The 16,190-nt window shown below is 42.9% G+C and overlaps 1 protein-coding gene across 50 annotated transcripts in view; it reads right to left on the minus strand.

Annotated features, from left to right (window-relative positions):
* The window catches only part of RIMS1 (regulating synaptic membrane exocytosis 1), a 323,050-nt gene extending 319,354 nt beyond the window's left edge, over window positions 1-3,696 (minus strand). For all 50 annotated transcript variants that reach the window (XM_027697399.1, XM_027697558.1, XM_027697738.1 and 47 more), the window contains exon 1: window positions 3,230-3,696. In XM_027697399.1, coding sequence (XP_027553200.1) covers window positions 3,230-3,393 — 164 coding nt within the window. In that variant the 5' untranslated portion in view covers window positions 3,394-3,696. The remainder of the gene's footprint in view (window positions 1-3,229) is intronic.
* Window positions 3,697-16,190: the final 12,494 nt, after the last annotated feature.

Below are 16,190 nucleotides of genomic sequence, written 5' to 3' on the forward strand. Positions count from 1 at the left end.
AGCGCAAGCAGTGAAAGCAGCTCGCTGTCCATAGTCCTGCTCCCTGTAACAGCGCCCTGTTCGCAGGCTGGCACACTGCAGTATGTGCTGATGTCAGCATGAACTGGCAGAGAGCGTTTACAAGAAGGCTTTTAGCTCAGAAACAGGGATCAGGAAGACAGAGAGGTACAGACTCACAGGAGAGGGACACAGCCTCTTTACCAACGACCCCAGTTGCCTATACGTCTGAAATTCATACAGTCTGCTCACAGAAACACTTCAAATTCCCCTGGATCCACAATTTTATATGACCATGTGAAGAATACAGTTGTTTAACCAATAATTCTTCCTCCAGTTTTCTCCTATGAGGAGTGCTTGAAAGGAAAATTACAAGTACCGTTTTAGAACTTTCATTGGTATCAGGATATCCAGAACAGGAGAGAAATGCTGCACTCTTTTTAGCCCTTATGATTCATGAGACAGCACATATCCGGCCTCTGATCAGTCCAGGATTGAAGGTAGCCTAGTTTGCAGCACCAATTCTCAGCTTCACTTTCAGGGAAAATTACAGATTTGCATGTGGGTGTTACAGACGGAAACATTTCTCCATCAGGTGGTTTTAAATGAAAATTGGTGGCACTTTCGTTGAGACATTTGAATAATTGGAAAATCTTTTAATGAAGATAACAGGGATGGTAACAATATCTGACTTTTATAATATAGCTGTGTCATCTGATAGCACCATTGTGTATTTGCAACAAACCTTTAAAAATTATGGCAGTAAATTCTTGTCGATATTCCAGTCTTGAGAGAGTTACTCTCTGGAAAGGTATGTCAAACTCTTATCCAAAAAAGGAAGTAAGTGCTCAGCATACAGAAAAGCCAAATTATCTCAGAAAATCTAGTGGCTCTCTGTAAGGGTCGAATCATAACCCATAAGAAAACTATTTGCTGCGACCTGATTTTTTAAGCCTAATGATATAGCTAAAGTGAGTACATACGTTTGTAAGTTTTCCAATTTATTTTCTCTTAATTTCTGGTTCTTTAAACAAAGACAGAAATCTATAAATCTATTTAAAATCACAATTTCTAAGGCCACTGGAAACCCTAGACTGTTACTCTCATGATTTGAAAAAACTTTTGTAGGGAAATAAACTTTTAAGCTTGGGTATCACAAATATTTGAACATAATATAAAGTAATTTCAAGTTGAATTCACAAAGCATGATTTTTGATCTCTTATAAAACTTATATTTAAAGTGTCCTAAATTCATTTAGTAAAAAGATTCCCATAATCTTGCAGAAGAGGAATTATCAGTCCAGAATTCAAAAGTACCAATGCAAAAGAAGAGCAAAAGAAGAGCAGAAGAAAAACAGAAGGGAGGGGAAAAAGGAGGAAAATTTACCCTCCACCCAACATTAACAAGAATAGGGCTGAGAAAATACCATCTCTACCAACAGAAGTTAATTCTCGCAGTGAATGTAAGATTTATAGTATTCCTCTACAACATCGTCACAGAACCAGTAATCTTCTTCATGGAATAAAAGCTAAACATTTATAGAGAAGTAGCTGTGCTGGAGGACAAGGAACACAAGGATACAAGTAGTTTAGAGCCTCTGAGCTTTATTTAATTTTCTTCTCGTAAATAGAAACTGAGGAGGAATCCTTCACTTACATTTCCCCACACTGACTAAAGAAATGCCTTTGCACAAAACATTTTGCATTCCAATCACCCCACCTCCAAGGCTAGCCACACCCCAAGCACAATGAATTGCAACAGAACTGAACTCTTCTGAGATCCAAGCACCACGCTCCCGGACAGCTCCTCACCAATAACACAACACTACCAGCTGGGCCTCAGTACTCACGATTGCAATCAAGTCTAGTAGCCCCTTAAAAATTCTGAGTCAAGCACGCATAGCAAGGGACAAGGACAGCAATATACTAAAAGGCTCTCCCAGCTTCACCATGCACAGTGCACGGGGCCAAAGTTGGGAGCCTGCAGGCGTTTGGTCTCTCCATCGGGCAGAGAAAGCCGTGGGGAAGAGCTGGCACCTGCATCGCTCAAGTGGGTATTTCCGATGCAGCCAAAAGAAACACCCAGATCACGTCACACCTTCAGTGCATCCCCTCCGAGCACAGGTGTACCCAATCCGGCGACAGTGAGGTAAGGATCCTGTGGCAAGGAGGGTCTGGGTGGCGTCAGAGGCTCACCCTGTTCCAGTCACCTCTCCCACTTCCCCCCCCAGAGCGAGCAGGCCTGATGGGCAGTCAGAAGAGGAGAAACCCTGATTCTCCTCCACAGGCCACAGCTCCAATCTGTCTATTATCATCGTTCGAAGCAGGCGATTCAGTAACGTTACGTTTGAAGCCTCCGATTGATGGAGGAGGATAGAAAATGTGGTCACACGCACTGTTTGGCAGGGACGAGGGGGTGAGAGGGAAAAGGTTCAAAAGAGGTTGTGGGGACCTGGTTTCCAAACATGGCACCTACCCACACCCCGCGTTCCCCGCACCCCTCCCCGTGCCGCCGTCAGCTAGATAAACCCACTCCCCCGCCGTCCCGCCACCATGCACGCCCGCCCGCCTGCTTCCCCGCTGGAATGAGCAGTGCGACTAATTCCATCTATTTCCTAATTACGAACGCCCTGCTGTCCCACGGCTTCCCGCCGCTGCCCTCGCTGGAGCAGGCGGCGGGCGGGCCGAGGCCGGCGGCACGGCACGGCACGGCGCGGGAGGCGCGGGGGGTGTGCCGGGCGGCGGCCGGGGACAGCCGCCCCAGCCCCGCGGCGGGAGGCAGAGGGGGCCGAGCCAGGCGGGGGCAGCACGGCAGCCGCGGAGGCTCCCGCACGGAGGGAAACCCCACCCAGCGGCCCCTCCTGGCAGAGGCGGGGTTTTGGGGACCCCAAAGGAATCCCACCTCGCCCCTCATCCCCATGTCGGGGTTTCCGCCCGCCCTGCGCCGTCGGCTCCCTCGGGGCGGGAAGGGCCGCCGTCCCGCTCCGTCCCGCCGTGCCTAGCTCCTCCGGCGGTGCTACCTCGGGAGGAGCTGCCCGGGGTGGGGGAGGAGGAAGTTACGGGCCGGGAGCGGAGCGGGACCGGGGCTCCGCGGCGCCAGCCCCGCCGAGCCGGGCGAAGCCGGCCGGCTCCGGGCACCGGCCGGCTCCCGTTGTGTCAGCGCCCGCTCCGCCCGCCAGCGATCGGCGCATGAATGAGTGCCTGAATGAATGAATGACTGGCGTCTGCTTACTTGAGCATGGCCTCTTCTTTTTCTTCCTCCTCTTTCTGCCGGTCCATCACTGCCATGATGATGTTCCTCTCCTCCTCTGTCAGGTGGCTCAGGTCGGGCAGCTCCTGCATCGGCGGGGGCACCGTGGGCGGGCGAGGGCCGCGGGGCCCCACCGAAGAAGACATTTTCTTTCCGCCTCTCCCTTACACCTTCTACCTTTGCACGGCGAACCCAGCCAGCCTCTCCTCCGCCCCCTTCACAGGGTAGTCCTCCGAGCAGCGGCAGCCGGCAGCTCTCTGGCAGCAGCGGAGGAGGCGGAGACCCAGCCTTTCATGGTTGCTTGCATCCACCCCGGCCCGGTGCTGCCGCTGCTCGCTCCCTTTGTTTCCGTGGCTTTGGGGAGCTCAGGGGCTGCCGCGCCGCCGCCCGCAGCCCATCCTCCCGGCGGTGGGCGTGCGGGGCGGGGGTGCGGTGGCGCGGAGGGCTTCGGATCGCCGCCGGCGGGTGCGTGCGGGAGCGGGGGGGCGGTGCGCGCCGCCGGCCGGCCGGGAAGGGCGGGTGCTGCCGCCGCCGCCGAGATGCTCCACCGCTGCGAGCCTGACGCTGGAGGAGGGAGGGAGCGAGGCAGAGAGGGGGAGCTCGGTGCCGGTGAGGCGGAGTCCGAGGCGCGGCGCCGCTGCCGCTGCCCCTGCCCGCGCCGGGCACCCGGGCCGGCCGCGCCTGTCCCCGCCGCACCCCCCGGGCTCGTCCCGCGGCCGCACGGGCGCGGCGGGGGCACCGGCACCGCCGTCCTCCTCACGTTCTCCTCGAGGCTTCCTCACCGCAGGTGCTCGCCCGGGTTCCCGCCAGGGGTGACGGCTCGCCCGAGGCAGGGCCACCCGTGGGAGGGTGCGGGCTTGCTGCGGGGCTGCCAGAGGCGCCGCGAAGCCTTGAGCTGCTCCCTCGGGCGTGAGCCGTGCTCGCCCCAGCTGCAGCCCCCTTGCCATAAGCCAGCGCTGTCACCGCTCGACCACCCCTTCCTGAGGGTCCTACTCTTCAGCACTTTCCTTCATGCGCTTCTTACATCCCGTTAGTGGTACCCAATGCCGTGGTCCCCACACATCTCCCACGGGGGTGGCGAGTGCTCTTATCTATCAGACCCTTTCTTTAACTATTGTGACCCACCAAAACTGGCCACGAAACATGTCACATTGCCAACTGCTCAACCGAGGGGATAGCACACAATGAAACAAAATGTCATGTCCAGACACAGATCGCTTTCATATCAATTTCTGATCTACCAGCTCTGAGCAACTTCATTTTGGGGAGCCAGTAATGCGCGTGACAGTCCTTCTCTACAGGAGATGATCTGCATAGAATCCACTGGCCAGGAGCTCATGCCTATAGCTCTGAAGGGTCCCCTGCTCACACATGTGCCTATCAGTGAATGAAATCATTCAGGCTACTTAGAAATGCAAAGCTAAAATACAAAGAATACTGCACTTTCAAAAAAAACGTGAACTACCACTAGCACACACTGACATGACCTCTCAGTTGCACTTCTGCTGAGGTCATAGCATGGAAACAGCTCTGGTTTCTAAAGAGATCATCTGATGGGCACAACCCAAAGGGGAAAAAAGTCTGTGCTGGCAGTGTTCAATGCTTCTTGCTGCCAAATTTGCCAGGTTTGAAACAGGGAGAGGGACCAGCTTTCAGCCAGCCACACCAATACCTCTCACACTAATTCTGAGAGCCGTGAACCTTCATGACCCTTTGAATTTGAGAGGAATTACTGTGGCCATCTGCCTGTGTTCCCCCAAGAGATTTTCTGCAGGGCACATCCTGATAATACAATTTAAAAAGAAAAAAAACATAATAAGCACTACTGTTACCACCAGAACTTCTGCATGGTAATGTCCGAGTTCAGCTCAGAAGCTGAAGTCTCCCAACTCTTCCAGCACATGACGGAAACAGAAACTTGAATGACCAACAGATGGCTCAGAAGAGATTAAAGTGGTGTTAATAAGCAAAGTACTATGAAAGGCTGGTAAATATAATAATGCCACACTCAGTTAAAGACAAAAACACTTCGCTAACTCGTGAGGTGATTCGTCCCAGGGCCTGGCCACATTATTACTGCTAGATGTAATCCTTCTAGCTAAGTATTAACAAATCAATAAAATCACTTCCTGCCATCTGTGACCAAAAGGGAAGATAGCCTTCATGTAACAGTCTGGTACTAAAGAATTTATCCATTCTTTACCAACAGGCAGCTGCTTCAAAACTGAAGGAAGCAGGACTGAAAAAAATAAGATGATGAGAAGAAGGTGAGGTACCACCATATGTTTGGTATCAGAAACAACTAAAACATTACATGACTGGAATGTTAACACTAGACACCATGATTATGTTGTTACAGCTATTTATAGGTAGTCCACAATCAATCCTTCAGATCATTTGGTTGGGCCTGCATATGCCAAGTAAAAGATGTAGCTCAAGTAACTGCAAGTATTAATTCATTAGAGCAGTGGCCTTAGTATTCAAGAGTTGCAGATTTAAGCCTAAACTAAACAAAATATAAAAGGTCTAAGACCATAAGGTCCAAGTGTCTCTAAGATAATTTGATGAAGAAAATATTACATGAGATTAAGTTACCTACTCATCTTTCTGCTTATTATTTACTGACAGTCATTTATATCTGTTCTATATTTGTGTTACTTGCCTTGTACTGGGTCAAGCATGTGAATTCTTACTGCTCTGTGTGAAATACAAAATGAATACAAAGAATGTAAGATTTTACATATAGCTTCTTATAACTTTTATATACAGTTTCTTATAACTTAAAAGGGAATGCTGAAAGCTCTGGTGGAATAAGGATGAAGAAAAATTATGGAAGTTTGAGTGTGGACTTGTGCCAAGCCAATACTGTGACTCAAACTGTGTTGCTAAAAAACACATAATCACAGAATCATTCAGGTTGGAAGGCACCCCTGGAGGACATCTGGTCCAGCCTCCCTGGTCAAGCAGGGTCAGCTAGAGCAGGTTGCTCAGGACTGCATCCAGATGGCTTTGAGTATCTCCAAGGATGGGGACTCCACAGCCTCTCTAGGCAACCTATGCCAGTGCTCAGTCACCTGCACAGTAGAGAAGTGTTTTCTCATGTTCAGAAAAGATCCTCTGTATTTCAGTTTTGCCTCTTGCTCTATCACTAGGCACCACTGAAAAGAGCCTGACTCAGTCTTGCTTACACCCTCCCATCAGATATTTATTCACACCTATGAGATCCGTCTTAGGCTCCTGTTCTCTAGGCTAACTAGTTCCATCTCTCAGCCTTTCCTCATATGACATGCTCCAATCCCTAAACAATTTTCGTTGCCCTTTACTTGACCTGCTGTCTATGTCCATGACTTTCTTGTGCTGGGAAGCCATGAACTAGAATTGGCACTCCAGATGTGGCTTCACCAGTGCTGAATAGATGGGAAGGTTCACCTCTTTCAGGCTTTTTGCAATGCTTTTCCTAATGCCTACGAAGTCTTAGACACAGCAAATGATTTTACAGTATTTTTGTACAAAAGCAGTAGAATTTGCTAGAGAGAAATAAGGAAGAAACCATAAAAGTAATTTCATTTTTGATAGGGCTACATGAAGAGACTTAGCTCTTATTGTCATCATTTCCAACCTTTATTGGTCATTTTCTGATTTGCACACATTTGCTTTGTAAAGATGAAATACCTGACACTGTTGGCCAACCAACGCGTGGAAAGCCCAGTCTAGTTCAATACATTATATCCCAAAGTTGGAATGATACATGAGAGCCTTGAAGAGAATTTCATTCCGTGGTTAGTAAGAATTACCCCTGCTTAGTAACACTGCAAGGTGATACATAAGGCCACACAAAAGAAGAAAAAAAACTCTCCTGATGACTTCCTGAAAAAACCCAGCACCTCAGGAGACATTCCCAGAAACTTATAAAAGAATTAAGATGAAGAAAGGAGTGATATGGAGATAACACGGCCTTTCCCACTCAGGAAGTGGACCCTTCAGCCTATTTCATCTGTCAATCACCCCAAAATTAGTTTATTGACTGTAGCCACTCAAACTGCTTGAAGGAAAAGAGATTGGACCCAAGGAAATATCGGGAAGAAGTTCCATCAACTCTGCAGAGGTAACTGATGGGCTGCCTTTTCTCCCTCCACCTTCTCGAAACACCACAGGGTGAGCAGTTGCTTTATACATATATACTAATTTTACTTTTGCTCCGTAGTACTTTAACGTTTTTACTTATTACTTTGTTGTAAGTTGCTTTTGCTTTATAGTGTATAATTAAGCTTTTTGCTTTACTTATTCTTTGTAAGTTATTTTACTTATTTTTAAGTTGCTTTTGCTTTAGCATGTGTGTCTATGCTTTGCACTATTATTATTATTACTACATAGTTTGTGTGATTTTTTTGCAGTTAGACCCTATTCCAGACACAGTGAACCCCATAAATTGTCACAAATTTGCATTAATGAACTGTTAGAGTGAGTCCGTTTTTAGGTGCTGACAGTTTCGTTGACAGCAAAATAAATCATAGGAGAAACCTGCTAAGGGGTTTTTCTACTGCTATTAAGTGCAGTTCCTATATATAAAAGGTATTAAATGTCCTGTCCATCTCAGCAAATCTTTTAAGTGAAGGGTCTCATTAGGTAAGATGCTAACAGAACTTTTTGGACATTAAAAGGCTTTGATCTCCTGGAGCGGGGACACTGATAGACAAAAAATAAAATAATACAGGTTGGACAGAAAATTCTTCCTGTCTGCCCCTTTTAATGTGACAGACATGCAAAATCTTGTCACTGACAGGCATCCTATTAAATCCATTTCTCTGAAGTCTTATCTACAGAAGACTGCTGTGAAATCTAGAAATGGAATATCAATATAGCTATTGCAACATATCAGGTAAATTACTTTCTTAAACTTGAGAAGCCAATCATTACAATGGAATCCATGACTTTTTCTTCTCAGTTCATAACAACAAGTATTCACGTATGTCCTATGCACGACACATGCATATTTCTGTATTATTGTAGACCTTCCCTCAATCTTAGGATCTTCCTCCATCTTCCCCATATCTTCCTTTTGGAATGACCAAATGCCACATTCTAATTTTCTCAATTCCACCAATACTCGCTTTTCACTAGCTGTGAGCAGTCATGATTGTTTTCTTTCTTGAGGCAAACTGAAAGAAGAAACAAACAATTTAGAGTTTTTCCTGTAAGTTCCTTGCCTAGAGGAATGATGGAAGACTGGGAGGAGTTTTCAGTGAGTGGGTTTGCCATTTGAGGGGCAGCCATGAAGGATGAAATATCCTGTAGCATCAAGGGCTCAAAGTAATTTCTCACAATAAGTTAATAGAAGTGGGACACTGTGACTTCTCCCTCACTCAAGAAGTCGAAGGATTTTAAACATTTCAAGGACAGACCAAATTCAAAATAAAATGTCAACATATAATGATTTTCAAGAGCCATTTTTGTTTTGGCATCCAACTCATGATTTCTCATTTCTTTAAGTTTGGTGGTACCTCAGAATTTTCAGAGACAGAAGAAGGTCTGAGCTAGCTCTAGCATGAGAAGAAATGGAAACAGTCCTTTTCAAGGCAGACAGAAAGCACTGTCCCAAAGGGATTTCATTTCAGGCAGGGATATCAGGGCCTGTTCTGGACAAGATCAGTTATTACGCATAATTTTATAATGAATGCCTACACCCTGCAGCAGCTAACATCTTAAAAATTCTCTAAGGCAGAAGTCATGGTCTTCTCTTAAATATATTTTATTTTTAAAAAAACCCACCAAAATAAACAAACAAACAAACTCCTACCTCTAAAAAAACCCCGAAGAGTTCCATTGACAGCAAACCTTATGGAGCCTGCTTTTGGATGACAGCTTTGGATTCTCTTGTGTCAAATAATGCAGCTGAGTTCACAGTTCCACCTGTTTTACTAGGCACACAAATTTGAGTCTCCTCTATCTGGATGCTGGTTTTTATAAAACCCACAGGAGCTCAGTGTTTTTAAACTTCTCCCTTTTTGTCAGGCTTATTTCAAATTGGTCAAGAGATTCATGTTATTGCTGGAGCACTGACAGAAAAGCAGTGCAATTACATAGCTTGGTTTCCTTAAAAAAAATAGACTAAAAACCCTGTCCCGCCCCCATAGGTCTCTAATTATTCCCTTTTGCTCTTCTCAGTTTCCTCCTGTTTAGCTGTGAATTTCTGGCATGACAGTTTCCAGAAAATCATCCCATCCTTCAGGTGCAGCTTGCCAAAACTGCACAAACAGGAACTGTCACCTTCCTCCTCCTCGATGTGATGCTTCTGTACACGCAGCTTCGAATCATACCCTTTTAGGTGCAACAGTGCATTTGCAAACTCCTATCTGATCTGAATCTGTTATGAGCTGATTCTTATTTCACTCAGTCTACTTTCCAAATATGTTTGTTAAATAATTATTTTTTTAATCAGAAATACTAACAAGGTTTTAATTTCAACATCATTTTCCAAAGTACTAAGATCGGTTTCCATTTTTTCCCCTTTAACTAGAAGAAAGGGCAAAAGTGAGGTAACTGACGCCACCCTCCATCCTAAAAAATCATCATCTAATTTTTGGTTCTCTTCTGGACCTCTTGTGTAAGCTGATAGTGCAGGCAAATTCAACCCCATTTAGTTCAAGGGAACTCTGATTAGGCCATTGCACAGAAAGACCCTAAGTTTGCAATGTATTTTTTACATCTGTCAGAAAGGCTGAGAAGTGTTATGCCTCAGACAGAAGAAACAGAAGCTCAATACTTTTAGTCAGGAATCTGGAAGTTGGAAAAGTTGGAAAATTACTCAGTTTGAGCATTGAAGTAACACAATGTTTTCTATAATGGTGAACCATATCTTTTTGGAATAAGAATTTTATTGTTGCTCTAGTTGTTTTGGTGAACATTATACATTATTATATATTATTATATATTACCCTATAATTAGTGAAGTAGCCTATAAATATAATCAATATATACTTTTCATTATAATAAATAAAGTTGTTGGGGTTTTTTTAAATCTATTTGCTGCCATTTGAAGTATCTTCACATTATTTTTGCTCCAAAAGAAAATCTTTAATAAAATCTTGAATGTTTTATGCTATGACAGCGGTAGATAGTGCAGTAAGAGTAAGATCTAAATGACCTAATCATCAAATAAACAAAGTGCTAAAGTACACTAAGGGTTCTTGCTGTACATGTAGTCAGAAGCCCTCCAAAACCTGCCAGCAGCCCAGAAATACTATTGTCAAGAGAATATAAGAATCTCCTGGAGTTTTATCAAGCCTAATTGGCAGTAAACATCTGATTCCCTAGACAGGCTGTAAAGAAGCAGGAGGTAAGAGGACTGCAGTGAGGGGAGGACGGTGTCATTTTGCAGAGCTGTTTATACGGTGAAGGATGTACTACGGCAAGTTTTGCTTTACAATCTACTGCAGCCTTATCATAATCTCATCCATTTCTATTCATAAATTGCAAGTTACTTTAAAAGTCAGTGTTATTACCAAAACAGGCACAAGAGTCTTGATGGAACAGTTTGCCTTAAGAAGTAGTGGGGCAAAGTTTATAGGAGAAAGTATCTTTAATTATCTAGTGGATACAATTAGAGAAGATGAACAAACTTTAAGGCACAGAAACCCTTTTACATTTGAAAAGAAACAGCAAAATTCAAGCTAAACACAGCCTGGGAAGAGTTGCTTTGAACTTTATTATTTTATCAGCTAGACAACATGAGAAAAAGAGTACTTGAAGTATGTGAAATAGGGAGGATATTTGTAAGAGAAGTAAAGCATTTGTGGAGAAGAGAAGGAAAGACAGACAGAAAGATAATTATTGCCTGTGAAAGGAGATGTCAGATGAGAAGCAAGAACAACCAGATGTCGTAAAACCAATATGCACACTGAGTTGATGTCTTCAAACAAAATGTAGTTTCATCAAAATGAAAGCATTTGTCAGGAATGTGTCAGTATCTACTGCATTGTTCAACTGAAGAAAAAACGTTTTGTTTCTGTGGTGTAGAATTTCTTAATTTTGATTCATTGTGTTTGAACTTTATATTATAATAAATTCTTGAAAGAACAACCACTGATGAAAAAGATGTGACATATATATTGTATTTAAGAAGTCAAACACTTCAGTATAAGGGGCACAGGTGTATTACAGAGAAAGCACTAAAAACGAAGTTGTGAAAATCCCAAAAAAACATTTTGAGGAATATTTGTTTTTCAAATAATTTTGATTCTTGCTGTTCTGATTCAGTACGCTGAAAAAAGGAAAAAAAAAATCACATCATAGATAATGCTCTTCTCAGCCAGTTGTACCATCTTTATAAGTGGGGAAGCTGAGGCATGGATTAAGTGACACTAAGTCATCAAGTGAGTCACTGGAAATGAGAAGAAAACTGCAAAGGGTCACTTGCAATTCCTGAGGTCTAACTATTCATTTGCATCCCGCATCCTAGAGTGCTCTTACAGTAAGTCTGAATAACCTACGTAGTTACTTTCCTTAATCTTTCTTTAGTTGCTGTCATCTGAGTTACAACTAAGACTTGTAGTTCACAATACAGAGTAAAACAGGCAAGCTTAAACAGGCCATCTAAAGTATTTGTTTCAATATTGATCTAGAAACCAGCTGTTTCCTTTTCTCTTTCAAAAAATGTTATTTTTGTTACCAAAAAGCTGCAACATAATATTCTCACTTATGTGTTAAATATCTCTTTTGTATAAAGTTCCATGTTTCCTAAATATAAAATTTATGAAGAAGTTTGAAGTAAATAATTCCCTGATGCCTGGAGATTATGTTCTGAAAATTACTTCCCATTGGTCTCCAATAGTTAATTTGTTGCCAAATAATTATATTCACAGATTACTTTGCAGGTCACCTTTAAAAACTGAAATGCTGAAAGCAAAGATGGAACTCTACCTTGTTTTTTTCCCACTTCTCCAGGTGTATGAAATTATATACTGAACTTATAAAAGAGAGATCTGTGATCTCTGGTCAATACCTCAGATTCAACATGGAAAGGAATATTTATATAAGTGTAGTCTTATGTTAAAAATAGATTTGGAATTATATATGTTGAAACACTTTTTGTGGTCAAGGCATAATTAAAGAGGAGAAGATTTTTACAAGTAGAAGAATGTCTTCAGTTACAGTTAATGCTGTTGCCCTCTGGGCTAAAAATGAAATCAAAGTGTCGCAACAGAAGATTATCAGGATGAGGAAAATGAAGTAGAATTAATGAATTTGCAATGAAGGTGAAAATATTTGGTCTCAGCAGAGTAGTAGAGAAACAGAAGATGGAGCTCAGATGGTTGGTATTAGTAGAGTGAGAGTAGCAGGCTCCAGAGTCAAAACACAACAGCATAAGATCTGCTCCAGTCCTGAAAGCAAAACAATTAGACCAAAACTCCTGGTAATGTGATTGAACAGTTACCAATTACAACTGTTTCAATTCCTTGTTTCTTCCTGATGGAACAAAGGTAGCCAGTGGGATGCTGTAATACTAGTGTACAAAATATAAAGGGATGAAAAAAGTATACTGTGTTACTGCTACAATAGAATTATATGTTTAGTTAGAGCTTGGAATTAAACTAACCATCTTAAAAAGAGGCACAGAGGCTGGATTGAAATGCCAGACCCAAAGAGGAAGACTATGGAATAGGGTCAACACTATCAACCTCTCAACCAGGAGTTGAGACAGGCTGAATTAAACTGTAAGAAGTCTGGTAAACAGCCTTTTGAACAAGAGCCAGCAGTGTGCCCAGGCGACCAAGAAGGTCAATGACATCCTGGCTTGTGTCAGAAATAGTGTGGCCAGCAGGACTAGGGAAGTGGCTTTGTACACGGCACTCATGAGGCTACACCTTGAGTACTGTCTGAGTTGTGGTCCCTTTCACTACAAAAAAAACCTTGAGGTTCTGGAAAATGTCCAGAGAAGGGCAACAAAGGTGGTGAAGGGCTTGAAGCACAAGTCTTGTAAGAATTGGCTGAGGCAGCTGGGGTTGTTTAGCCTGAAGAAAAGGAGGCTCACAGGGGACCTCATTGCTCTCTACAACTACCTGAAAAGAGGTTGTAGCCAGGTGGGGCTCAGCTCTTCTCCCAGGTAGCAAGGTGTATTGGGTCTGGCTGAGCTGGAGTTCATTTTCCCATAGCAGCCCTCACAGTTCTGTGCTTTGCATTGGTAGCTAGAAAAGTGTTGATAACACACCAGTGTTTTGGCTACTGCTGAGAAGCACTGGCACAGCATCAGCATGGTCTCTCAACATTTTCCCCCCCTTCATACTGGGGCTGGGGAGATTCTGGGAAGGGAAAAAACTAGGCCAGCTGACCCAAATTAACCAAAATGATATTACATACCATACGACTTCAGCTCAGATATAAAAGCTAAGAAAAGGAAGAGGAAGGGGGAGCATTCATTATTTACAATGTTTGCCTTCCTAAGCAACTGCTATGTGTGCTGAAGCCCTGCTTCCTGGGAAGTGTCCGACCATCATTTGCTGACGGGAAGTACAGAATAAACCTTTTTTTTGTCTTTGCTTATGTTCACGCAAACTTTCACTTTTGCTTTAGTAAACTGCCTTATCTCAACCTATGGGTTGTTTTCCATCTTATTTTGTGGAAATATCATCCATGGTGGAATCACCAACCCTGGAAGTGTTCAAAAGATGTGTGGCTATGGCACCTGGGGATATGATTTAGTGATGTCCACAGCAGTACTTGATTAACAGCTGAACTCTGACGATCTTAGAGATCTTTTCCAACCTGAGTGATTCTATGATTCTAAAGTCAGAGAGTTGGTAAGGACAAAAAGTCACTTCAGTTATCTCTGTGTAGAAGAGAGAAACTTCAGTCAGGGACATAAACCATAAATGAAATCATCAATGACTCTTTCATGGATCAGCTGGCTAGCAACCCCACGAGAGGAAATTAAGCCCTTGACAAGATAATGACAAAGATTTGTTCTAAACTTTCCTCTGGAAGCACAATTCTAACAATAATCATAACTCAGATCCAGCATCCATGATACAAAAAGAGCAAAAGGCAAAAACTTTACCACAGTTGTGCCATCAATTAGGCAGTAGAGAATTAAGCTACAGGTGGTTTAGAAGCTGAAGGACACCAGAGTGGAAGCACAATAACTCTGCTTACTGTATGTATTTTAGGAGAAGTTTGGAAACTGGCAAAAGGAAGATATAATGGTTAAGCCAGGAACTCAGAATTAAGAAAGGATCGTTCAAAAATCTGAAGTTGTATCAAAAAAAAAAAAAAAGAAAAAAAAGGAGCATAGCTTTGGGTAGATGAAATGTGAAAATGTAATCAAGCAGACCAAAAAAGAATTGGAGGAGTAGTTTCCTAAAGGAGCTAAAATTAGTACTACATTCTCCTCTCGGAACATTGGGAGAAAAATGTGTGGCAAGCATTTTGTAGCACTTCCTTAACTGGAATGGAAAAGGAGCAGTCAGAAGGACAAGACCATGGCAAAGAAGTGAAATAGATTATTAGCACCCAAACTCATTATAGAAAAGATGGGAGATTACAACACAGGCCTCATTTTATAAGGGGAACTCAGCGAACCATCTATCTGAAAATTGAAGAGATTTTGGAAGGGATTATGATTCAACGAAATATGGTGAAAAGTAGCAAATACCAAGGCCAAGTGGTATACACCTAAAAACTTTAAGAAAAAATAGATGAATTACTTGTGGCAATGTGTATTCACATCTGATGATGACTATGATCTTGAAAAGAGAAAACATGGCTCTACCTTGTAAACTTCTTGGAGTTCTCTGACACAACCAATAAATAAGAAGTTTTGTGTGATCCTGTTGATATAGTTTACTGGGAATTCCAGAAGACCTTGATAATATCCTTCAAGAAAGGACACTGAACAATCATTGGAGAAGAAGGAAAATTCTGTCTTAAATGCATAGAATCTTGTAATTATTTAGGTTTTACTGGACTTTTGGATATCATATAGTCCAACATCCTGCTCAAAGTAATTCCCACTTACACCTGAAATGAGGTGGCTTGGGGTCATGAACAGTTAAACTTTGAATATCCTGAAGGATAAAAGGGCCACAAGCTCTTTGGATGTCTTGGTGCAGTGTGAAGAAAGTCTTTCTTATTTCTAATCAGAATGTCCCTTGCAGCAACTTGTGTCTGTCACCTCTTCTCCTTTCATTGTGAACCTATGAGAAGAGTTTACCTCTGTGTTCTCTATAATCTCATCTTCAGAAGACAAACAAAGAAATTAGATTTCCCTTAAGCCTTCTCTTCAAGCCAAACAAACACAGTTATAAACACAGTAGGAACTAACAGTCAAAATTCTCAGTAAAGGAAGAGGAGTTTGACAGAATTCAAATTGCAGGGACCCGAATACTTTAGCAAAGCTATGAATGACCTGGAAAAGAGGATGAGCAGTGAGATTCCTAAGTTTCCTGATGATACAGTTATGAATGTAGTAAGAACAAGGGCTGAGCATTCATGACAGAGCAATAAAATGTTCTGTGAAATGCTGTGGTAAAAAACAATCTTATCTTCATATATCAAATTGTGGGCTGTGACCTGACCATTACCACTCAGAAGTGAGAGAGACTTCAGGGTTGGGATAAATAGTTCCAGGAAAACACTATCTCAGTGGTCAACAGCAGTCAAAAAAAAAAATAAATCAAATGCTAGGAACTATTAGGAAAGGAGTAAAGAACAAGACAGAAAACGTGTCTGGATTAATGCATTCTTCTTGTACTTTGAATACTTTCTGCAGTTTTGGTCTCCTCATTTTAGAGAGGACACATTAGAGCTTAAAAGAAATACAGAGGACACAGTTGATGATCAAATAGTACAGAATGGCTTCTGTACAGTGGATGATTAGAGGGGCTGGAATTCTGCAAAAAAAAGGTGATTTGTGGGAATGTGACAGAGATCTTCAAAATTGTAAGTAGCA

This window comes from Neopelma chrysocephalum, unplaced genomic scaffold (genome assembly GCF_003984885.1).
Source record: "Neopelma chrysocephalum unplaced genomic scaffold, ASM398488v2 Primary Assembly neopelma1_23b, whole genome shotgun sequence".
Classification (NCBI taxonomy): domain Eukaryota; kingdom Metazoa; phylum Chordata; class Aves; order Passeriformes; family Pipridae; genus Neopelma; species Neopelma chrysocephalum.